Source organism: Ursus arctos, unplaced genomic scaffold (assembly GCF_023065955.2).
Source record: "Ursus arctos isolate Adak ecotype North America unplaced genomic scaffold, UrsArc2.0 scaffold_7, whole genome shotgun sequence".
NCBI lineage: Eukaryota > Metazoa > Chordata > Mammalia > Carnivora > Ursidae > Ursus > Ursus arctos.
The window spans coordinates 27,420,863-27,445,968 of NW_026623089.1; the positions used below are offsets into that span (position 1 = coordinate 27,420,863).

At 38.0% G+C, this 25,106-nt stretch overlaps 1 protein-coding gene across 4 annotated transcripts in view; it reads left to right on the plus strand.

Moving 5' to 3' along the window:
* The first annotated feature begins 2,317 nt into the window (after nucleotides 1-2,317).
* The window catches only part of CHUK (component of inhibitor of nuclear factor kappa B kinase complex), a 37,925-nt gene continuing 15,136 nt past the window's right edge, over nucleotides 2,318-25,106 (plus strand). For all 4 annotated transcript variants that reach the window (XR_008957952.1, XM_026493863.4, XM_026493865.4 and 1 more), the window contains exons 1-12: nucleotides 2,318-2,477; nucleotides 8,969-9,063; nucleotides 11,319-11,433; nucleotides 12,108-12,177; nucleotides 13,068-13,156; nucleotides 14,301-14,390; nucleotides 14,532-14,656; nucleotides 14,847-14,954; nucleotides 15,534-15,669; nucleotides 20,417-20,611; nucleotides 21,599-21,701; nucleotides 24,728-24,851. Coding sequence is in view for 3 of the 4 variants with exons in the window: in XM_026493863.4 (XP_026349648.1) it covers nucleotides 2,373-2,477; nucleotides 8,969-9,063; nucleotides 11,319-11,433; nucleotides 12,108-12,177; nucleotides 13,068-13,156; nucleotides 14,301-14,390; nucleotides 14,532-14,656; nucleotides 14,847-14,954; nucleotides 15,534-15,669; nucleotides 20,417-20,611; nucleotides 21,599-21,701; nucleotides 24,728-24,851 (1,355 nt within the window). In the remaining variant the exon portion in view is untranslated. The remainder of the gene's footprint in view (nucleotides 2,478-8,968; nucleotides 9,064-11,318; nucleotides 11,434-12,107; nucleotides 12,178-13,067; nucleotides 13,157-14,300; nucleotides 14,391-14,531; nucleotides 14,657-14,846; nucleotides 14,955-15,533; nucleotides 15,670-20,416; nucleotides 20,612-21,598; nucleotides 21,702-24,727; nucleotides 24,852-25,106) is intronic.

Below are 25,106 nucleotides of genomic sequence, written 5' to 3' on the forward strand. Positions count from 1 at the left end.
TGTGTGTGTGTGTGTATGTGTAACAGGGTCCAGAGCTTTGGACCCAGCTGTTACTCCAGGATCTCACAGGTGGCTTCTCCCTGAACAATCTAGGGTGGAGAAGGGACCGAAGGCCTTTGCCATTTTTCTTTTATAGCATTCATCTTACTGATATAAAAGAGCTCTTTCAGCCCTTTAGCAAATACTTAACTCCTGTGTGCCAGGCGTTTTTCTAGACTCCAGGAGTATGGCCATGTCACGACATGGTTCCAGTTATCCCAGAGTTTACAGTCTAATTGGGAAGAGAAGGGGCAGATTTTAAGAGAAGGAAGAGGAGTTCTGCTTAGGATAGTTGTAGTATGCTGTTGGGTAGTTCTAAACTCATGGAGACCTGGGTTGGTGATAGCGCTTTGGGGATCATCAGGGTATAGGCCATAGCTGAAGTTAGGAGAATGCATGAAAATAAGGATGAATACAGTCCTAATCTGAAGATGAATGCCTAAGAAGTATCAATATTTAAGGAGTCCTTGGAAATAGAGTGATCCACAAGTACATGGAAAAGAGAGAGGGAGAGATCATAGGAGAATGCTGTATATTGGAAGCCAAAAGAAAAGTAATTGTTCCTTTATATTGGACACTTAATGGCACAAAATGTCTGAGGTATTATTGCTTCCATTTTATACATGAAGAAAACAGACTCTCAAACTTGAAGATCATGAAACCTGAGGTTGACCATCCTGGGATTTAAAACCAAGCTATGCAGCATCTGAGAATGGGGATGTTCAAAGAGTGAACTATGGGAAACAACCTGGTTCCTGCAAAGATGGCCACTTTAGGGTCAGCTCACTCATCAGTACCCTCAGGTCCTCAGCATCCCTCCCTAGCTCTTCCAAGTGAGTATTACAAGAATTTGCCCCACCCCCTCCCCGTGGAGCTCAGACACACTCCGGTGCTAGCTATGCAGTACACCTAGCAGACTAAAGGCTTTATACTGTTAGGGGCAGTCAGTACCACAATCATCTGTGCAGTCTGTCCAACTCTCAGATGTGTTTGGGAGGTATCATTTGCCATCACCTCCAACTCCAGCTCCATCGCAACTAAGCACATGTGGAAATCCAGAATCTGCTACCACACATTACTGAGGTCCAACACCATGACATGGCTTGTACATGCAGTGCTCAACATTCTGGTTGCACCATTCAGGGATTCCAAATCAATAGACGCATGTGCTCTGCCAGAAGTTAATTCAATGCTTTCAGAGCAGCCAGCAACACTGCTGTAGTGCACATGCTGTATCCACCTTTAGGCATCTCAGCATATTCCATCTGTGTGTGGGGCACGAAGTGTTAGTTGGAATTTAACTATTTAGATACCACAGGTGGGGCTGTGCAAACGATGGTCCAAGCACACATGATCTCAAAGGGGGTTCAAATGACCACTTAATGCAACTGATACATTTCTTCAGAGAATTGGATGCCTCAGGGATTTTTATACCCAGAGTGACCGACTAGATCCCCAGGTTCTGTGAGGCTGAGGCATATGACCAACTCAAAGTGAAAATGGAAGCTCGTTCTTCCATGCTAAAGCTATCCGCCACTCGGAAGCCCTTCTTGTTGCACCGACAGCATTCCTGAAGCTTCCTCTGCAGCCCTGCATCAGGCATCAGAAACAATCCCCGCAATGAGGAACTACTGCACTGGCAAACCTATAAATGGAAGACCACCGGACTGCAAGCTCCACGAGGCATTTAGGGGAAAGCTCCCGAAATCAGGGGGCATATTCTTTACTTCGCAACAGCGTCACATCCTTGAGTCTGTTGTGATTACAGGGGAGATCCTGGAACAGGTGTACAAGAAGTCAAGCAAAAGAGCTGAGCCTGACTTTATGGAAGATGATTAATCATTAAAAAAAAAAAAAAAAGACTGCAAAATTTAATGCATCAGTAGACCTGGTAGCGCAGGAGTCTTTCCAGTTCTTCGATTCCGCGATATTTGAATCATTGGTGGCTTTTGCCAGTGCCAGTTCAGCGGGTGGTTGGAGTTGGAGGATAGATGGCAGAGGTCTTAAGAAAGATGAAATGTAGACAGGGTGGAGACGATGACTTGAAAGGAATGGAGAGCTTATAGTTTTGAAGCCTGGGAAAACATGTGGGTTCTCTCAGGCAGGAAAATGCCCAAGGGACTTAGAGAACGGAAGGCGAATTCCACTCTTCCCAATCCTTTCGCTGGTTAGGCTTCTGCGTGCCCCCGGGAAAAGCTGGGGAAGGGCTTTTCCAGCGGCAGTTACCGGAAGTGACGCCTACATCTCGCGAGAAGAAAGACGCGCGAGCCTCGGCGGCCCGGAACCGGCCTGGGAACAGTGGCGGAACCTGAGGCCGCCTGCCCTCCCGCCCCATGGAGCGGCCCCCGGGGCTGCGGCCGGGCGCGGGCGGGCCGTGGGAGATGCGGGAGCGGCTAGGCACCGGCGGCTTTGGGAATGTCTGCCTGTACCAGCATCGGGTGAGGTGGGGCGCGAGAGGGAGCGGCGGTGGGTGTTTGTCAGAGCGTCTGTGGAACACAGCGACTGTCAGTACGTGAGAGATCGTCAGTGAGACTTTGGGCAGTACTGTGGGCCGGTGAGCCTGTGTGACTGAGTGAATGTGTGATCCTGTGCTTGTGAGTCTGGTGACTGAGTCCGAGGTTGTATCTGAGGTCCTGGGTCAGTGTGTGTGAGATAGAGCTCTTAGGGGGAACTTCTGGTATGAATGTCAAGATGTGACAAACTGTTTACTGAGTGTGACACTGCGTCTGTGTCTCCGAATGTAGAGAGTGTCGGGATGTGCGAGGCAGATGCACATTAGAGTGTATTGGCAGCATGAATGGGTGAGAAAATGGGACTGAAGAAGGGGGTTGTCTGTGGGAATGTGTGTGTTCATGTGTGTGCTTGGAGGCTATGTGGTATCAGTAGGGACTGGAATAGACGAGGAAGGTTTCATGGGTCCACAGGTAAGCTTTTGGAAGCATGGGTAGGCTTCAGATCTGGAGATGCGTTCTGGGTAGGGAACAGTGTGAGGATCAGCTGGTGAAATGATTATGGCTTCCTAAGGGAAGGAAGTAGATTGGGCGTGAGGTGCCCTAGTCGGTAAAGACAGCTACCTTCAGACTCAGGAATTTTGCTTTAATTTAATTGAAAATGTTTAACCATTTAGCAGCAGTTAATAATCATGTTTGAGCTATGATTTTTCAATATAGCAATAAAAGCTATGAACCCTTTCCCCAGCAAAATGCAGTTGCACATCCCCGCCACCTTATGCATTGCCATTTGAGGGGGTCATGTGCTCCTGAAGGACATTCACAAACCTTTTAGAGATATAGACCCTTGACTAATAATCCTTGCAGTACAGCCTTTGTTTTGTCATCTGTAAAATAGTTAAAATAATTATATACATCATGGGTCTGTTTGAGAGTTAAATAAGATAATATGTGTAAGGCTAAGTACAGTACAATGTAAAGCCCTCATTTGTTAGCTCCTGCTGCTGCTGTATTGTTGCTGTTGTCATCATCTTTACCATTATTAATTGACCTTAAAAAAAGGAAATGTCAAGATCAAAGTGGTATCTTTGGAAGATTGTTTTGTAAATGATAAATCTGAGTGAAAAACATGGGGCAAGATGAGCAATTACAATATTATTAAAATGCTTGCAATTGGCCTGTGAATGGAGAAATGAATTCAAGATTTGCTGTCTTAATATGGGTAGAGAGTCCATAATATAGGGTGGGACGTGGGGGACATGGGACTATACCTGGGAGGAATAGGCATGTTTCTGTGGCAGTCACAATGACAAATGTCACTGATGGAACAGGAAATTTTGTGAAGCAGCTTTCTAAATACAGCATAGAAGGATATCTTGGAGAGAGGGAGAACGGGAGGTGAGGAACTAAGGCATTTAGTGCTTTGACAGCTAGACAAGTAGTAAATTTAATATTCTCACAATCAGAGAGGACGTAAGGCACTCAAAGAGAAAAGAGGGAGCCAACTACTTCAATGGAATGTTGCCTGTGGCCTTGTTTTCCAAGCCTGCCCATCAGTCTGGTCATAAGAGAAAAAAAAAATATGCTTGTTAGCATGCTTTTGTGACTGCTTTTCTTGGTCCCTGACTGGGGATAGATCAACACATCACTTTTTAAAAAAAATTGTAGTAAAGTATATATAATGTAAAGTGTACCATTTTAACCATTTTTAAGTGTACAGTGGCATTAAGTACATTTACATTGGTGTGCAACCATTACCACCATCTATTTCCAGAACTTTTTCATCTTACCAAACTGAAACTCTGTAATCATTAAATGATAACTCCTGGTAACTCCCCACTATCCCCATGCCCAAACCTCCCCCTCCCCATCTCCGCAATCACCCTTCTACTTTCTGTCTCTTAATTTTTAAATGGAAGAGATTTGGGTTCCTTTAGAATCCTAGAAATCTCTCAGGAACTTTCCATGTGTCTAGACTGGCTCTTCCCCAAATTGGGACATTTGACAACTGAGCCTGTAGTGAAAACAGAAGAAATATTCTGTCCTAAGACTTAGAAATAGCATCATTACTTTTTTAAGCCTGACTTCAGATTTGCCCTTAATAGCTTTCAAGATCTTTGTGTTTTGGTGGAAGCCATGTCCCAGTATTTTATCTACATCTCTTAAATCACAGTGAGGAAGAGAAAAGGATGTGAGATGGTTTATTTATTTGATTATTATTCTGGGTGCTGATGGTACCCAAGTCAACAAAAAAAGTATTTTCTGCCCTCAAGGAGATTTCAAGTCTAGTGGGAGAGGCAGACACAGAAACACTTTAAGTACAATGTGGTAACCTATATAAAAAAGGTATTTATAAAGTAATATAGAAGCTTGCAAAAATAACCAAAGAATTCTTCCTAGGGAATAGGGTATCACTTCTCAAAGTGTGTTTGGGAAAATTAATCTGGTGAAATGCTTTGAAAAAAGGGTACTGTGGTCAAATAACATTGGGTGAATGATGTATATAAAATATTGTTTCACTTGGAGAGTCATAATCCACATTGGCATATTAAAAGCTCTGAGAAGTACTTTAGTAAAGAAACTACTTTAACTTTGTATTTTCCAACTTTTTTATTGTGGTGAAATAGATAACATTTACCATTTTTAAGTGTACAGTTCTGTGGCATTAAGTACATTCACATTGTTGTGCAACAATTGCCACTATCTGTCTCCGAAATATTCCCATGTTTTAGGGCTTAATGTTCATGGTTATACTAAATTGTCTCCGTGGTGGTAAAAGATTACATGGGGCCTAGCTACAGCCAGGTACCTGCTGAAAACAGAAGAAAGGTTGAAGGCAGCGAGGACTGTATTTAAGCTAGATTGTAGTGTGTCCTAATTCCTTTCTTCTTTCTCTGTACATGACCTGTCTTATCTCCCTTCACCATCCCTCTGCCCCCATTTAGAATATCCCATACAAGTTAATGTCTTGCTTCCTCATCTATATACTGTTTGTTTTTTTTTTTTCTTCCTGTTTGGTCCCTGTTCCTGGGCTACATTATTACTGTTGCCAGAATGTGATGAGGTCTGGATATTTCCTGTAATGTGCATCATGTTGGGTTTAATTTCAGTCAGAATTGGCTAAATTACTAGTCATAGGCAAGAGCTATTAAGTTCATTTTATAGATATGGAAATAGAAATATAGCCATTGTTAGGATTTTTTAAATGTCATTTGAAATGTAGAGATTAGGAACAAATTTTGGAGGTTTTTTTTTTTTTTTTTTTTTTTTTTTTTTTTTTTGTTAGGCTTGGTTATATTGAAACTATTTCTTTGCTGCTGAGGCCAGGTAGCCCTGAATTATCGTCTTCATTCTAGTTATGCTGAAGGCTGGGGCCCTTGTTAGCTGTCTTGATTAAGCTCAAAAAGGGGTTTGTTGGGGAGACAGGTCTTTTGTATTTTTCTGGTTGTGTGTAGGAGACAGTGTTCTGAAGAGACCTGTAATGGGATCAGCCTCAGTGACTTTTTCCTTGTGTGCTTTGATGTATTTGAGGTTTGATTGATTGATTGTTTCTTCTCAAGCCAACTCAGAACCTCAGAGTCTCACTTTTCATAACTTGTATCTTTTCTGAGTATTTCTAAACAAAAATTGTTAGTTCCTAAGAACTTGGGTGACAGGTGTGACTTTTTCTTAAATCACTAAAAAAAGTAAAAGAGATTTGGTTCATTTTATAAAGAAGTGTTCCTTTAATTATTATTAAGATCCTCAGCTCTAAATATGTTAGTACAAGAGGTCTTTTTATTTTTTTTTTTTCTGTTGAGAGGAAAAAGAAAATGTGTCTGTCTGATTTTCTTGGGCATTTGACCTGTCAAGATTTTTTTCCCTCCTTTTTTTTTTTTTATTGTTTTTTATTTTAATTCCAGTAAACATACTGTGTTACATTAGTTTCAGATGTACAATATAGTGATTCAACAATTTTGTACATTACTCAGTGCTCATTATTATAAGTGTATTCTTTAATCCCCATCACCTATTTCACCCATCCCCCACCTACCTCCCCTTTTGGTAACTATCAGTTTGTTCACTGTAATTAAGAGCCTGTTTCTTGGTTGTCTGTCTCTTTCTTTGCTTGTTTTGTTTCTTAAATTCCACATATGAGTGAAATGATGTGGTATTTGTCTTTCTCTGACTTATTTCATTTAGCATTATATCCTCTAGCTACATCCATATTGTAAATGGCAAGATTTCATTCCTTTTTATGGCTGAATAATATTCCATTTTATACTACATCTTCTTTATCCATTCACACTTGGGCTGCTTCCATAATTTGGCTATTGTAAATAATGCTGCAGTAAACATGGGGGTACCTGTATCCCTTTGAATTAGTGTTTTTTAAGTTTTTGGGTAAATACCCAGTAGTGCAATTACTTCATCATAGGGTAATTATCTTTTTAACTTTTCAAGGTGCCTCTATACTCTTTTTCACAGTGGCTGCACCAGTTCGCATTCCACCAGCAGCGCACAAGGTTTTTGTCTACATCCTCACCAACACTTGTTGTTTCTTGTGTTTTTTATTTTAGCCATTCTGATAGGTGTGAGATGATATTCATTGTAGTTTTGATTTGCATTTCCCTGTTGATAAGTGATGTTGAGTATTTTTTCTTGTATCCGTTGGCCATCTGTTTATCTTCTTTGGGGAACTATCTATTCCTGTCTTCTTCCCATTTTGTAGTTGGATTATTTGTTTTTTGGGTGTTGAATTCTATCAGTTTTTCATATTTTGGATACTAACCCTTTACCAGATATGTCATTTGCAAATATCTTCTCCCATTCAGTGGCTTGCCTTTTAGTTTTGTTGATTGTTCCCTTTGCTGTGCAGAAGCTTTTTATTTTGATGTAGTCCCAATAGTGTATTTTTGCTTTTATTTCCCTTTCCTCAGAAGACGTATCTAGAAAAACGTTGCTATGGCTGATGTCAGAGAAATTACTGCATGTGTTCTCTTCTAGGATTTTTGTGGTTTTGGGTCTCATATTTATGTCTTGAACCCTATTTTTATTTATTTATTTATTTATTTATTTATTTAGAGTGCGCACATGTGCGAGCAGGATGGGGGGTGGAGGGAGGACAGAAGGAGAGAGAGAATCTTAAACAGGCTTCATGCCCAGTCTGGAGCCCAACACAGGGCTTGATCTCACAATCCTGAGATCATCACCTGAGGCAAAGTCAAGAGCTGGATGCCTAACTGACTGAGGCACTCTGCCCCCCCCGACCCCCGTCTTTAAACCATTTTGAGTTTGTTTTTGTGTGTGGTGTAAGAAAGTGGTCCAGTTTTTTTTTTTTTAAAGATTTATTTATTTATTTATTTATTTGACAGAGAGAGAGAGAGAGCCAGTGAGAGAGGGAACACAAGCAGGGGGAGTGGGAGAGGAAGAAGCAGGCTCCAAGCGGAGGAGCCTGATGTGGGGCTCAATTCCGGAACACCGGGGTCACGCCCTGAGCCTAAGGCAGACGTTTAGAACTGAGACACTCAGGTGCCCCAAGTGGTCCAGTTTTATTCTTTTGCATGTAACCATCCAGTTTTCCCAACACTGTTTGTTGAAGAGACTATCTTTTTCCCATTGCGTATACTTGCCTCCTTTGTCATAGATTAATTGAGCATATAATTAGGGGCTTATTTCTGGGCTCTCCATTCTGTTCTATTGATCTATTTGTCTATTTTTGTGCCACCATACTATTTTGATTACTACAGCTTTGAATATAACTTGACATCTAGAATCGTGATATCTCCAGTTTTATTTTTCTTTTTCAAGATTGCTTTGGCTACTGAGGGCTACAGAGGGGAGGGGGGTGGGGGAATGGGATAGGCCGGTGATGGGTAGTAAGGAGGGCACGTATTGCATGGTGCACTGGGTGTTATACACAACTAATGAATCATCAAGCCTTACATCGGAAACCGGGGATGTACTGTATGGTGACTAACATAATATAATAAAAAATCAATATTAAAAAAAAAAAGATTGCTTTGGCTATTCAAGGTCCTTTTTTTGTGGAATCTTTAGGGGTTTTTTTGTATAGGATGTCATTTGCAAATAGTGAAAATTTTACTTCTTCCTTACTAATTTGGATGCTTTTTATTTCTTTTTGTGGTCTGATTGCTGTGGCTAGGACTTCCAGTACTACGTTGAATAAAAGTAGTGAGGGTGGACATCTTTGTCTTGTTCCTGACCTTGGGGAAAAGCTCTCAGTTTTTCCTCATTGGGTATGATGTTCGTTGTGGGTTTTTCATATTATGGAGGCTGGGGTGAAGGTCAGTTTTGAAGCATTGCTTTAATAGTCTCGTGGTTTACCTGGCAAAAGCATCGGCTCAAGAGAGCTGTGGATAAATCTGTTTAATTAGTAAAGCCAGAGTCTTGTTTCCCTAGGTTGGCATTTCTTTGATAGCAAGTAAATCTGCACAAGAACCTAATAATTTTTCTCTGTTGATTTTCTATCTTGGCAGGAACTTGATGTCAAAATAGCAATTAAGTCATGTCGCCTAGAACTAAGTACCAAAAACAGAGAACGGTGGTGCCATGAAATCCAGATCATGAAGAAGTAAGTGTATTTGATGACATATTTCCCTAGCTCTGCAGCCCGGGCAGATGTCATCATAGGGAAGGAGGGTGGGAATCTGTTCTCAGGATCTTTTGGGGAATGTGTTTTTTTCTTTCTCATCAAATATATGTTCTGTTTCAACTAATAACATCACATTATGATTAAGTAGGTTTAGTTTTAAAAATCAGCTAAGGGGGTGCTTGGATGGCTCAGTCAGTTAAGCAGCTGCCTTTGGCTCAGGTCATGATCTCAGGGCCCTGGGATGGAGTCCTGAGTTGGGCTCCCTCCTCAGTGGGGAGTCTGCTTCTTCCTCTGCCCCTCTCCCCCAACTCGTGCTCACTCTTTCTCTCAAATAAATAAATAAAATCTTTTTTAAAAAGCCAGCTGTGTATTATCAGACTTAGCTTTCTGTGGGCAGAATCTTTTTCTTTTGGATTTTGGGCAATGTTCATCCATTATACTTTCTTGTTAAATATAATCACTATTCTCATTTCTTTACTCTTACCTACTTTTGTTGAGTAGTGTATCTATTGCTTCGTACAAGCTTTCCCCAAAACTCAGTCACTCAAAACAACCATTTGGGAGCATCTGGCTGGTTCAGTCAGAAGAGAATGTGACTCTTGATCTCGGGGTCGTGAGTTCAAGCCCCACATTGGGTATAGAGATTACTTAAATTAAAAAAAAAAACCAAACCAACAAATATTTAGTATCTCACAGTTTCTGTGGTTTAGGAATTTGGGAGTGACTTTGTTTAGTGATTCTGACTCAGGAGATTCCTCCTGAAACACCCCAAAATGTTGAGTGGAGCTACAGTCATCCAAAGACTTGAATGGGGCTGGAGTATCCACTTCCAAGCTCATTTATATGGCTTTTGGCTAGAGGTATCAGTTGCTCATCATACGGGCCTCTGCAGAGGGAAGCTTGGATATTTTCATGACATGGCAGCTAGTTTTCCTCAAAGTGAGTGATCTGAGGAGAGAGAGCAAAGTGAAAGCTGACATATCTTTTATGATCTTTCCTCGGATGTAATATCTTTTCTACCACATTCTATTTGTTAGAAATGAGTCACTAAGTACAGCCTATACTTAAGGGGAGGAGAATAATTAAGCTCTTAAAGGAAGAAGTGGGCATATATTAAAACCTGCACAAGTAGTATGCTAAGTGCTTTACAAATAATCCTACTTGTCACAGCTACCCTGTTTTTAGGTATTATCCCTATTTCAAGATGAGGAAGTTGAAGCTCATAGAGTCCTACAACTGGTAGCTAATAGAGTCTGAATTTGAAATAAGTACTTTCTGATTCCAGTGTCTTTGCTCAATTCACTATTAAAGTACTCAAACTTGGCTATGTGGCAGAATCACCAGGAAACCTGGTTAGCAGTATAAATGCTCAGGACCTACACATGGAGAGTCTGTTTCCTTAGGTCTCTAGGACCTGGTAATCTATTCCAGTTTTGAGATCCACAGGCTTGATGGTGATGATGATGGCTGGGATGATATATTAAGTTAAAAAAAAAAAGATGTTAGAAAACAATATATAGTGAGACTTAACATTTATTTAAAAATGTATTTATGTACAGATTGAAGCTAGAAGGAAATATGCCAAAATTTTAATATATTACCTATGGGTGACATTGTAAGTGATTGTGGGAGAACTAGTGTGATATAGGCTTTGGAACCAGACTGCCAGATTTGAATCCTTACTTGACCACCTCCTTGCTGTGTGATCCTATATTACTTAACCAATTTGTGCTTCAGTTTTCTCCTGTGTGATGAGACTATTAATAAATCTACCTACACTAGGATTATTGTGACAAGTAAATGAATTAAAGTATGTAAAGCGGGTACTGTTTGGCACATAGAAATGTAATAGTAGTGATTGTGATAGTATTTTTATCTGTATTTTATTTATTTTTAAAGATTTATTTGTTTATTTTAGAGGGGGTGGGCAGAGGGAGAGAGAGAATCCCGAGCCAACTCTCCACTGAGCCCGATGCAGGGCTTGATCCTACAACCCTGAGATCATGACCTGAGCCAAAATCTAGAGTCATGCACTTAACTGACCGAGCCATCCAGGTACCCCTAGCTATATTTTAGTTTTGAAAATTATTAATTCTTCATTATACAAATGAGAAATTAGGATATTATAAATAATGCCAGCCTTTCTTCCACTGCCCCCCAGTTAATTACCATTTCAAACCCAATCTCTTTTCATTGGAAAAAAAATTTTGATTATGTTTTCCCCCTCTTGTTAGGTTGAACCACGCCAATGTTGTAAAGGCCCGTGATGTACCTGAGGAATTGAATTTTTTAATTAATGATGTGCCTCTTCTAGCAATGGAATACTGTTCTGGAGGAGATCTCCGGAAGGTAGTGTGGATGTTTTGAGATGATGAGATAGTAAATCATGAACCTTAGCAATGTTTGAATCATGTTTAATAAGATAATCTAGAATAAAAGTCAGTAACCTATGGCCTGTTACCTGTTTTTGTGGCTGCTTTTTTACTACAACATTAGAATTGAGTAGTTGTGACAGAGACTTGTGCCCTGCAAAGCCTAAAGTTTTTACTGTATGGCCCTTTACTGGGAACATTTACTAACCCCTGATTGAGAACACACAGTTTTTTGTAGGTGGTGGTGTTTGCAGGATGGGAGTGGATTTATTGTGTTAGACCAAAATATCAATGTCTATCTAAGGTGTTTATAAAGAAGTTGTGTTTGAAAAAAAAAAAAAGAGGTTATTATTTTTTTTTTCTTTTGCAAATCTTTCTCATCTCATTTTAAATACACCGTATGGCTATTTTTAAATATGTGAGGTTTTTTCAACCTTTTTCAGTTTCACATACTTTCTTCCTTTATCTTTACTTGTGTAAGTTTTGTCATGAAATTAATTTGTCCTCAGTATGGTTTTGGTAATTTTTCCCTTCTTACATTTTCTTAATTGTGACTTATTTTCTTATTTGAATATTCTCTTAGTGTATCAGTGATTAATGTGTTACTACTGCCCAGCAGTATTGGCAGTATACATTTTTTTTTTTCTTCAGTTACTCAACAAACCAGAAAATTGCTGTGGACTTAAAGAAAGCCAGATACTTTCTTTACTGAGTGATATAGGTATGTAATCAGTTTGAAAATACCATCATAACTTAATGCCCCTTTGGTTTATAAAAGGATCTATATACTGCTTGGGAATTTAGGAGAATTTTTGATGTACTATACAAAGCATACACTTTTACCATCTATAAGAAATTATCAGAAAAATTATCACAAAAATTTGCTCTTGATGCTAAAACTAGGATATTTTGTTATTTTTGTTTTTTGCTGGGAGTCCATTTTTGACTAATAGATGTTCCAATTGCTGACAAAAAATGGTGTGAAAGGACCTTATTCAGTTTTATTCTCCCTTCATCCCTCTCTGCCTAACATAGTAATTTTATTTACCAGTGGCATTGCATCTCATGGTTACTGGTCCTCAAGTCAACTCTTAGGATGAAATCTCTTTTTAATAAGAATTATTCCTGAAAAATCCCTAAAATTACCTGCACTCAGGCCCTTGGAAGAAGGGCAGAAGCCAAGAATATGTTTTCCTATATATTTTGATTTCCCTGTATATTTGATTTCTTTTCCTAGGTCATGGAGGTCAAGTCTAGTTGAAGAAGATGATTTTGATGGGAGGGAAAACTGGGGAGTTATATAATTCTGCCGCACTTTTTTCATGTTAACTGGATTTTCTGTGGAGAGAATCTTAAGTGGTATAATATCATTAATCATCTGTATAAATGTGAGAATCAGAGGGGTGCCCGACTGGCTCAGTCAGAGGAGCATGCGATGCTTGATTTCAGGGTTGTGAGTTCAAGCCCCACGTTGGGTGTAGAGATTACTTAAATAAAAAAACTTAGAAAAAAAAGCTTGAATGTCAGAGTAGATTTGTACAAAATGTGAGACGAATTTATTTTTAATTCAGTATTTCTGTTACCTCAAAATACATTTTAAACTTTATTTAGGGTCTGGGATCCGATATTTGCATGAAAACAAAATTATACATCGTGATCTAAAACCTGAAAACATAGTTCTTCAGGATGTTGGTGGAAAGGTAGGTGAAACCTGAGGAAATGTTACATGCCAATTGAACACAGTTTCCCTGGTGTAATTAGTCTTTGAAGTCTGGTGTCTTTCCATAGCATTTTATACTTTTTCTATCCTCATTACATTGAACTGTGGTTTTGTGTTTAGTTGTTTGTCTCTTCTGCTAACATAGTGGCTCCATTAGAGAAGGAACTGTGCCTGTCTTGCTCATTTCTGTTTTCTAATACAGTATTTAGTAGAGATAATAGGCAGTAAATAAAAATAATTTGTTAATCCCTTACAAAGCACATCCAATACACGCACACATCCTGGATTTAGTTAAGTATGTTTACTTAACTATGTTTCTTATTTAAGAAAGAACAAACTCATTCTCCTCCCCAAAAGTCCTATATTCTATATTCAAGTAAAATTCAAAACCTTGCTTTCTCAGATTCTTAAATGAGTCATCTTTAGAACAACCAGAAATTATGCATTGACTCCTGTAATACTTGTATTTATCAGAATAATTGAAACAGTTTTCTTGTGACTAGCACTCAGGTTCCAGTCCAATAAAGATGTAAAGCCGAGTCTGAACCTGGAATTGGATTGTGTGGTCTTTAGTTAGTGATGATGGTGGTCAGTTGGAGGTGATGAAACCTTGATGGTGCCTCTTTTCTTAGGAGGCTTTCATGTATGTTTGGCACCAACTATTGCTGCTTTTTTTGTATCCAGAGACTTCAGGATATTCTTCAAGTTAGACTCACTCAGTGGTATGATGCTTTTTCAAGTTTGGAATCATCCTTACCTTTCCCTTCTGGTTAATGGATCAAGCTTATTCTGAATATACCAAAATAAAAATTAATAGCCTTTACTTAATTTTTAAACATTTTTTACCATGTATCAGATACTGTGTTAGATTCTTTTCTTTCTTTATTTCATTGAATCCTAATAATAATTCTCTGAAGAATTGTTAGTAATACCATTATTTAGGAAACTGAGAGAAGTTAAGTAACTTGATCAAGGTCACATAAGCAGTGGAGCTCAGGCTTGAAATACGATTGTGATATTCCAGAGCCCAAGCCCTTCCCTGCTACCCTCTCTAGAGCCTTATAAGGACATTGTTGCCTTTCCCTTTCAGATTTCTCAATCATTTAATACTTTTTGTTTTGTAGATTATGCATAAAATAATTGATCTGGGGTATGCCAAAGATGTTGATCAAGGAAGTCTGTGTACATCTTTTGTGGGAACACTGCAATATCTGGTGAGACATGGATTGTTCCTTTGAATTTAGGTGTACAGAATTCGTATTCTTATTTCTGAAGTTCATGAATATAGTAGTTCAAAGATAAAGTAGCTTTTCTCATAGGATTGACATGTAAAGCATTTTTTTTTTCTTTTTAAGGCCCCAGAACTCTTTGAGAATAAGCCTTACACAGCCACTGTTGATTATTGGAGCTTTGGGACCATGGTATTTGAATGTATTGCTGGATATAGGCCTTTTTTGCATCATCTGCAGCCATTTACCTGGTAAGAAATGGAAGAGAACTTTGTTGTGTTTGATGGGAATGGAAATTTTCAGTTACCTGCTTTTGTTTCTTCCATCCCCCTTCATATGGTGTAATTGCCTTTTAATTACATAATTGAGTAAAATTAAATGACAAAAAATCTTTGAGTGTTTGTGAGAATCAGTTGTCAACTGAGGTAACTTGTTTTATAGGCATGAGAAGATTAAGAAGAAGGATCCAAAGTGTATATTTGCATGTGAAGAGATGACAGGAGAAGTTCGGTTTAGTAGCCATTTACCTCAACCAAATAGCCTTTGTAGGTAAGTATATTTTAGTTGAGGAAGTTCACCTCAGTTTCTTTAGGGTTATAAAAGAACAGTAGAGTTGTTGTCTGTTTCAGGTAGTATTGTGCAGTAAAACTTTCTGTGATATTGAAAAAGTTTTATATTTGTGATGCCCCCATAAGACTGTTGAGCACTTGAAAGGTTGTAGTGTGACAGAAGAACTCAATTTTAAATTATATTTAATTTTAATTAATGTAAGTGTAAATGCAGATAGCCACTGTGACTAGAGGCTACCATATTGGACAGTACAGGTGTAGTGGAAACAAGAACTCCTGCTATAAGAAGATTCTTGGGATACTGAAGTAAATGGGTTCCTTGGAGAATGGAACTAGACTCACCTGTTGAAATTGCCAGTACTTACGTATGTAGGTTTTGGGTTGTTTTTTATGGGAAAACGCCCCCTGTCATTTCATGAATTACTTGAAAGTGAGATACAAAATGATACAGATGAGTAATGAGAAAGGACAGGGGCAACCTATAAAATTACCTTTTTTCACAATACTACAAGAAAACTGGAACATAATGATTTTCACCCTATTTTTGTATGCTTTCTAGTTTAATAGTAGAACCCATGGAAAACTGGCTTCAGTTGATGCTGAATTGGGATCCTCAGCAAAGAGGAGGACCGGTAGATCTTACTTTGAAGCAGCCAAGATGTTTTGTATTAATGGATCACATTCTGAATTTGAAGGTTAGTTTGAATGTGGTCTACTTCATAAGACTTGCATTGAAGTTAACAAATTTATTTGGAAAATAAGCGTAAACATTTTAATAATCTTTTCTGATGCTTATTTGAAAAGAAAATTATATTCTTAGAGCTGATGTGTTTTTACTTCTTTAGTAAGCCTTTTCAGTTTTACTTCTAAGTTGTCTTTGTTGATTGCTTTTATGAAACGTCTTTTGGATTTTCCCCTTCCTCGTATTTGTGCCATTAGACATCATTAATTTGGGTGTAATCATACTGGATTTGGTTTGGTGAAGAGGTTTCCTGCCCGACTTTCATGCCTGTATACTTCCTCCTCATCCTACAGTCCATGCAACATGAACTACCTATCTCATCCTCTGAAAATGCTTTTTATTCTCCTAAGAAACCAACATAGTTCTTTTTGCCTACCAAGTCAAGTCTAAACTGATCTGCCTGCCTTTTGGAGCTTTCCTCATGCAGGTCTTCTCCAACCAAGTGCTTGCCCCAGACCTGCTTCTCTTACCTTTTACTTTACTTGACTAGCTTGTCACTGCTCCTTATGCCATCAAGCACATTATCCATTTTTGTGCTTTGACAGATGCTGTCCTTCTGCCCAGAATGATCTCTGTCTGTGTGTGTCTCCTCAGCTACACTGGCACATATACAACTCTCCTTTTCTCTGAATGGTCTTTGCCACTTAATTTGTCATTTAAATTTTCTAATTGTTACTCATCTTCCACTCATGCCTCTCCATATAGGTTGTTTTCTTCTTTAATGCTGGGATTGTTCTTACTACTTTTACTAACAATCAGTCACCCTGTCACCATGCTATCCCAACCCCCGTGTTCTGTACAGAACAGGCCATGTATCAGGTTTTCAGCAAATATTCATTGGTATGAATGAGAGGCTCTATTAGGCTGTATACCCAGAAACAACTGTCATCTGCCGTCTTTCCATAGTTATCAATTGGGTAGTAGTGGATAGGGTTTCTAAAATTGGAAGAATCAGTGGTGAGGGCTTGCTGGTGAGCATCCAAGGCTGTCCTGGAGGCAGGAAGAGGCTAGTTGGGGGTGGGGCTAAATTTTATTTTCTGGCAAAAAAAATTGAAATGAGAAGTTATAATCATGTAAGGTTTAACTGTAACCTTGGCATAGCTTATTGAATAGAAACTTGGGGCCACGTTGATGTCATTCTTGGCTAATGCTGTAAAGTTATCTGGCTTCTTGATTTGGTTTTCTTCTGTTATGCCAAGGAATAAATCATTCCTTAGAATGTTACCCCAGCAGGACTTGGTGATACCTTTCAGTTCTTTGTTGCCCCTGAAAGTTTTTGTCTTTTGTCCCAGATTTTTTTCAGACTTGTCATGATGATGGTAGCATCGTCCCTACTCTGTGGGGCCCGTGGACATGTGCTTGTTGTAGAGCATAGCGGAAGAGTCCTCCTTATCTGTTTTGTGGTCTGTAGACTTCAGTTTGCAGAACCACTATTTACCTGTCTGTGAATCTGGGGCAAATTATCTATCTATCTATCTATCTATCTATCTGTCTGTCTATCTGTCTATTTATCTATTTTTAGCTCAGGTACAGTAATTCTCCCTTAAAGGCTCAATATTATTGTGAGGTTTGCAGGATAAAGTATACATAGGGTACTATTCATAGTAACTTGGGGATGCTTCTGAGACATGATAATAGGACTGAATTTTGAAAGATAAGTAAGAGTTAATCAGGGGAGTGGGCAGGGGGAAAGACTTACAGGCAGGGGAATATCAATAACACAGGAATGTGAACTGCAAAACAGTTTGTATTGTAGGACATTTTCCAAGGTGCTTATTATATTGTTCAAAGAGGGAATGACTTCTGCCTGTTTGATTTTCATTTAAAAAAGAAATGAACAATACAATTACTAGAATACTTCTTTCTTTTTAAAAAGATTAGTCTTTTTTCCAACTGTGTATTATGAAAAACTTTAAATATATAGGAAAGTTGAAAAAAGTATACTGAACTTGCCAGTGAAGATAATGGTGAAACTGAAGTATTTAATTTTTCCTTCTTTGCCTCCTTTTTCATGCTCTTAAGTGTGACCTTAAGTGTCTCTCCTTGGTTTTCTCTTTTTCCATATTACTTTTTCTTCCTTTCCTTTGTAATCTCTTTAATTGTGGAACTTTACCAATAAACTGAATATGGACAATTTCCAAATTTATTTCCTCAGTTGTGACTTTTCTGCAGAGTGTTTATAACTGCTATATAACTATACTTGGTGGTCTCACTTGCACCCAGAACTTAATTTATTAAAAACTGAACACATTTGCTCCATTAAATCTCTCCTACAGCTTTACCTATGCCTCTTGTACTATCATCTTTCCAGCTACCTAAGTGGGATGACTTGTCTGACTATTCCTTCTCTTCCAATTACATATCCAATTGTTTTGTCAGATTTACCTTTTGAGTGTTCTAACAATTGTGAGCTTGTCAGGTTCTCAATTTAGAAAGCCTTCCATAGTTCTCTTTGCTTACTGAATAAAGTCCATACCCTTACATTTAGTATTCAGTATCTGTCTTGGTCTCCTTTCATCCTATACTTGCAGCCTTACATCTCCTATTATATCCTACGGGGGCATCATTTTAGGTACATTTGAACTATATTATTTATACTTTTTTTTTTGAAGATTTATTTATTTGAGAGAGAGAGAGCAGGGGGAGGGGCAGAGAGAGAGAGAATCTCTAGCAGATTTCCTGCTGAGCGTGGAGCCCGACTCGGGGCTTGATCTCATGACGCTGAGATCTTGACCTGAGCCAAAATCAAGAGACGGGTGCTCAACTCACTGAGACACCCAGGTGCCCCTTGGATTATTTATGTTCTTTGATTATGCTCATCCCTTTTTACCTCTCTGCCTCTGCCTACCTTGTTTTCTAACCAGAAGAACCTTTTTTCTTTCAATCTTTCCTTGTTCTAATCTTCCTTCCTTTCCAAAGTTTAGCTCACAGTGCATGTTTTATAAAGCATCCCTTTCCTCCCATCAAGTAAACTCTTTTGGAATCTGCACAGTACTTTACATTATTATAGTACGTATAGCATTTTGCCTTGTATTTCAGTTCTCTTAACATTTCTTAATGTCTTCTATTTGGCCATTATCCTGTGGAGGGCAAGGATCAAAAGTTACTCAATTTGCATATCCACTACCACCACAACACACTTTGTAGTATTTACCATAGTAGTAACTCATTAAATACTTGAGAAACAAAAGAATAAATGTAAGTTGTATTTCCTCTCTCCCTTTTTTTTTTTTTAATGATTTTTTATTATATTATGTTAGTCACCGTACAGTACATCCCCGGTTTCCGATGTAAGGCTCGATGATTCATTAGTTGCGTATAACACCCAGTGCACCATGCAATACGTGCCCTCCTTACTATCCATCACCGGTCTATCCCATTCCCCCACCCCCCTCCCCTCTGAGGCCCTCAGTTTGTTTCTCATAGTCCATAGTCTCTCATGTTTCATTCCCCCTTCTGATTACCCCCCGTTTCTTTATCCCTTTCTTCCCCTACTGATCATCCTAGTTCTTATGTTCCATAGATGACAGAAATCATATGATAGTTGTCTTTCTCTGCTTGACTTATTTCACTTTTCCTCTCTCCTTCTTTTCCTCTCTTATGGTTCAGCTTTGGTTGGGGGATTCCATGATTACTTCCCTAGTTTGACGTAAACCCTTTGTAAAAGTATATATATCCACCTTAGGATATTTATCCTAAGTTTCTGCTATTGCTATTAGTGGCAGCTGTCATAGTATAAAATTTGCCTAGGATGGGAAGGAATGGAAGGTCCCAGTTGGGATACTGGTTTTGTAAATCCATGTCAACTTTGACAGTTCTCTTCTCTTCCTCTCACCTTTTTCAAACATAAAGGTTATTATAAAAGGGAAGTTAATGCTTTACCTTGGTAATAAGCATTTCTAGCAGAAATAATTCTAATCTAATAATACACCATATGTTAATTGAATTTAAAGAAAAAAATAATTTTAATCATTTGCATACACTAGTCACATAGGTGTTAACATTGTATGGCTTATCTAAGGACAGTAGAAGGAAGAGGATTTAAAATCGTGTTGTTTTCAAAAGACTTCTCAGGGCTCTGGTTTCTCTCTGCCAAAATGGAGCTTTGAAGATCTAATTAACATGATGTTATGTGAAAGCACTTAACTATGTGGTTGGCATCTATTAGGGACTTCATAAATGGGAATATTTCCTTCCAGGTCTACTGTAAGTTTCTGATATAAATAAGTGTTGCCTTTTTATTTTTTATTTTTTTAATTTTTAAAAATTAATTAAATAAATAATTTTTTTTAGAGAGGGAGAGAGAATCCCAAGCAAGCTCTGCATGGAGCCCGGCGTGGGGCTTGATCTCACAACCCTGAGATCATGACCTGAGCTTAAATCAAGAGTTGGATACTTCACCGACTGAGCCACCCAGGCACCCTAAGCGTTGCCTCTTAAAATTTTTATTTCTAGATTCTGTACATCCTTATAATTTTGAAACTTTATTCTTTGGAGCTAACATCTGCTATAGAAAAGTAAACTTTCTGTTCAGTTTTCAGAATGTCATTTCATAATTATGGAAGGAGATCTCACTTTGGAAAATGATTGAACCTTGTTTAGTATAGAGATAATGCCTTATGCTCATATTACCTTTAGTATCTAGCAGTGAGTCTTTTATATAGTAAATGATCAATAATCATTTTTTCTTATTTATACAGATAGTACACATCCTAAATATGACTTCTGCAAAGATAATTTCTTTTTTGTTACCACCTGATGAAAGTCTTCATTCACTACAGTCTCGTATTGAGCGTGAAACTGGAATAAATACTGGTTCTCAAGAGCTGCTTTCAGAGACAGGAATTTCTCTGGATCCTCGGAAACCAGCCTCTCAATGTGTTCTAGATGGAGTCGTAAGAAAATTCTAATATACCTAGAGTATAAGAAATCTGTTAGCATAGAGGGATTGCATGCCCTGTTTTTTTTTGATGCGTAGTTGGAATTCCCTTGGGGGGGGTGGTACGCACCTTAAAATTCTTATTTTAATTTTATCCTACTCATTACTCTTACCATTGCTTTGCAAGGTGAACAAAATATGTTTTAAACTTTGTATGACTTTCTCTTTGGTGCCAGTTTTCTCCCCCCTCTTTTTTCCCCCTTTTGTACTTAAAGCCCAGAACCTTGAAATTAGACGAGCAGTCTCATAGATCCTGCCAGAGGATAGATGGATGGTAAAATATTGTGCTCATGACTCTTGTTGTTGTTGTTGTTGTTTTACTTTATTGAGGCGAATTTTATATATCATGTAATTTACCCATTTCATGTATACAATTCGGTGTTTTTTGTTTTTTTTTTTAGTAAATTTGCCTAATTGTGCAGCCATTACTATAAATCAGTTTTAAGAAATCTCCATATCAATAAGGTCCTTCATGTCCACTAGCTCTTAATCTCCATTCTGTTCACTTCAGGCAACCATTAATTTACTTTCTGTCTCTATAATTTGCCTTTTCTAAACACTTCATGAAAATGGGATCATACAGTCTGTAGTCTCTTGTGTCTGACTTCTTTCACTTAGCATTATGTTTTGGAGTTTTGTTTATGTCCTAGCATGTATCAGAATTTCATTCCTTTTGATTACTGAATAGTATTCCCATTGTGTGGATATATGTTGTTATGACTCTTTGCTTTTGTCCTTTTGGGTCTGGTGATTGTTTTTCACTTTAGCCCGTACTACAGTTATTTATTTATTTTTCTGAAAGTAGTAATCTAGACCTTAAATCTGTAAGATGTGTGCTAATAAACATTGATGTTATTCATTTGCATTTCACATTAGGAAATGCGGTGTTTAAGTACTTAGAGAGCTTATTTTCAAGAATTTTTTTAAATTGTTTCTTTTTCAGAGAGGTTGTGATAGCTATATGGTGTATTTGTTTGATAAAAGTAAGACTGTATATGAAGGACCATTTGCTTCCAGAAGTTTATCTGACTGTGTAAATTATATTGGTAAGTATAGCTCATTTACTGACTGAGGTTTAAACCTGAAATAATATAATTTTGACTCAATATAGTAAGTAGAAATGATCTTTTGGTGTTTCTGTTCTGTATTTCCTACTTCGGGTTTTTAAGTGTGGTGAAAAATGAATTTATATAGTTTGGAAGGTGAAATGGTAGATTTCAAGTCACCTCTAGATCCCTCATTTGGAAGACGACTTACTTTTCGCGGGGTAGGGCTCTCACAGAACGAGTCTCCACTATTAATTAAGCCTACTTTATAGTTGCTCCTTCATTATTTAAGCATGTTTAGGTATTTCATTTTATCATATAAATACTGCTTAACGTTCAAATGTTTTTCATTTATCCTGTGAGAATTATTCTTTTCTTTGGAAGAAGTGATCAGTTTCTGTATACCCAAAACTAAAATCAAGCATAATATTGTAAAATCAAGAACGAAACTAGGCATAGGGCTAAAATTATGTAATCTTTCCTCTGTGTTACCTTTTTGTTAGTTTTTTTTTTTTTTTTAAGATTTTATTTATTTATTTGACAGAGATAGAGACAGCCAGCGAGAGAGGGAACACAAGCAGGGGGAGTGGGAGAGGAAGAAGCAGACTCCCAGCGGAAGAGCCTGATGTGGGGCTCGATCCCAGAACTCTGGGATCACGCCCTGAGCTGAAGGCAGACGCTTAACGACTGCGCCACCGAGGCGTCCCTTTTTTGTTAGTTTTTTTAACAACAGTTTTAAATTTACAGAAAAATCAAGTAGATAGTACAAAGTTCTCATGTTATTTTCCTTCTCAACACATATCGTTTACCTCGTTAACATCTTATATTGTATATAGTACATTTGTTACAAGTAAAGAACCAATATATAATTATTAACTAAAACCATACTTTATTCCTTTTCCCTCAGTTTTTATCTGGTGTCCTTTTTCTGTTCCAGGATCTCATTCAGGATACCACATTACATTTAGCTGTCTTGTCTCCTTAGGCTCCTCCTCTTGGCTGTGTCAGTTTCTCGGACTTTTCCTTGTTTTTGATGACCTTGGCAGCTTTGAGGAATACTGGTCAAGTATTTTTTAGGATACCCCTGTTGCAGTTTGTCTGATTTTTTTTCTTCTCATGTTTAGAGTAGGATTAGGGTTTTGAGAGAAAGATCACAGAAGTGTCATTTTCATCACAGTATATGAAGAGTACATACTTCAATGTGATTTGTGACTCTGGGTGATGGCCTCAATCACCTGGCTGAAGTAGTATCTCTCAGTTTCTCCACCTTAAAGTTTAGTATCCCCCCCCACCTTCCATATTGTACTCTTTGGAAGGAAGTCACTATGTAGAACCCAAAGAATGAGGAGTTATGCTCTCCCTCCTTTGACGATATAGTACATAATTTATTTGGAATTCTTTTGCATGTAGTATTTGTCTCTTCCATTTATTAATTTATTCAATCATTTATTCTATCAATATGGATACATGGATATTTATCTTATACTTTGGATTATAATCCAAGACTAATTTATTTTGTTCTTCAGATTGTTGCATCTTTGATCACTAGGAGCTCTTTCATTTGGCTTTCTCTGCCTCTTTTATTTGTGCCATCAATGAGGGTTTTTGTTGTTTTTTTGTTTGTTTGTTTGTTTGTTTTGTTTTTTTAGCACTTCCTTTCTGGCACCAAAACATGTTCCAGGTCTATCTTGTATATTTCTTGCCCCAGTCCTAGGATCAGCCATTTCTCCAAGGAGCCCTGTTTCCTTTAATTGGAGAATAGTGTTAGAAACCAAAATCTGGACACCAGGAATGCTTCTTGCTACTGGAGTATCATTCCTTAGGCCCTTTTATTTTTTAAAATCTATAATGTGTGTGTGTGTGTGTGTTGAAAAGACTCCCCTCCCCTACACTCCTTTTCTTTAAAGTATTTGGGTTATTTTGTTTTCGTTTGGTTTGGGTTTTTTTGTCTGTTGTAGGAAGTCTCAGGAATAAGAATGGGTATGTAAGAATCGAAGAAAGGTTATTTAAGACTATTAATTATTAGGGGAGGCAAAGATTTTTCCAGATATATAGTTTTATTTTTTTAAAATCTACTTCAGATAATGTGGTTTTTCAGTATTAACTCAGTGTGGTATCATTTCTCTGAACGTTTTCATTGGAAAAGAATAACAGAGATTTTAATTGCCACCTTAAAGTATAGGATGAATCTTTCAATCTTGGAGAATTTCATAATGTTAAAATGGAATTTCATTGAACTTAACATGTATCTGCCATAGTTTTTTTTAAAAATTAATTTATTTATTTGAGAGAGAGGGAGGGAGAGGGAGAGAGCATGAGCAGAGGGAGGGGCAGAGGGAGAAGCAGACTCCCTGCTGAGTGGGGAGCCCAGCGTGGAGCTCAGTCCTGGGACTCCCAGATCATGACCTGAGCCGAAGGCAGACACCCACCTGACTCAGTCACCCAGGCGCCCCTGCCATGGTTTTAGAAAATAGCATTCCCTTTACTAAGAGCAAGAGGTAACCATCAATAAATAATTTTATATATCTGGCATTGAAGAAAGCATATCTTACTAAACTGCTATTTACCCTATATGTTTTCCTGAAGTTGGGTTGGTAGTCCAGGAGAAGAAATTTATTACTCAGAGGCAGGAAATACCATGGAAAGATTGTGGAGGACATGGGACTTCATTTAGAACTTGAGAGAAATAAAGAATTCAGATTAATGGAGAAAAAAGGGAGTATTCCCTGTTAGATACAAGAAAAAAAAAAAGACAGATAAAGGAATAATTGCAAGCTTTGTGATTATGTAGTGATTATTCATTTTTATTTCCCCTCATACCTGGAATAGGGCTTGTGTATTGCAGGTGGTCAGTAAATGTATATTGAACTGAATGAAACCGTAACAATTGATTCTTTCTGGCATCAGTTTCTAGAATCTCTGGGAATGATATTTGTATGGACAGGAAATCAGGAAGAATGATAGACCAACTCTAAAATTTTAAAAAGTAACTTCCCTCCTCTTTTTTTCCATCTTTTTACATAAAGTACGGGACAGCAAAATACAGCTTCCAATTATACAGCTGCGTAAAGTATGGGCTGAAGCAGTACACTATGTGTCTGGGCTAAAAGAAGACTACAGCAGGCTCTTTCAGGGACAAAGAGCAGCAATGTAAGTGGATTCTGTTGTTTATAGGTGCAGTGTCATGTGCATTAATGCTCAAGAATTAATCTTGCAGTTTTCACTAATCAGTATTCCATGTAATACTGAAATATTGGGGTAATCAGAAGTGTAATATTCTGACCAGACTTAAAGAATTCTTACTAATGGTCTGAAACCAGCCAGTTGCAATAGCTTGAGAGCAGTTCCTGAATGGTCCTAGTATAAGAAGATTATTTTATCTTAGAATATCACAGGCAGGGAGTC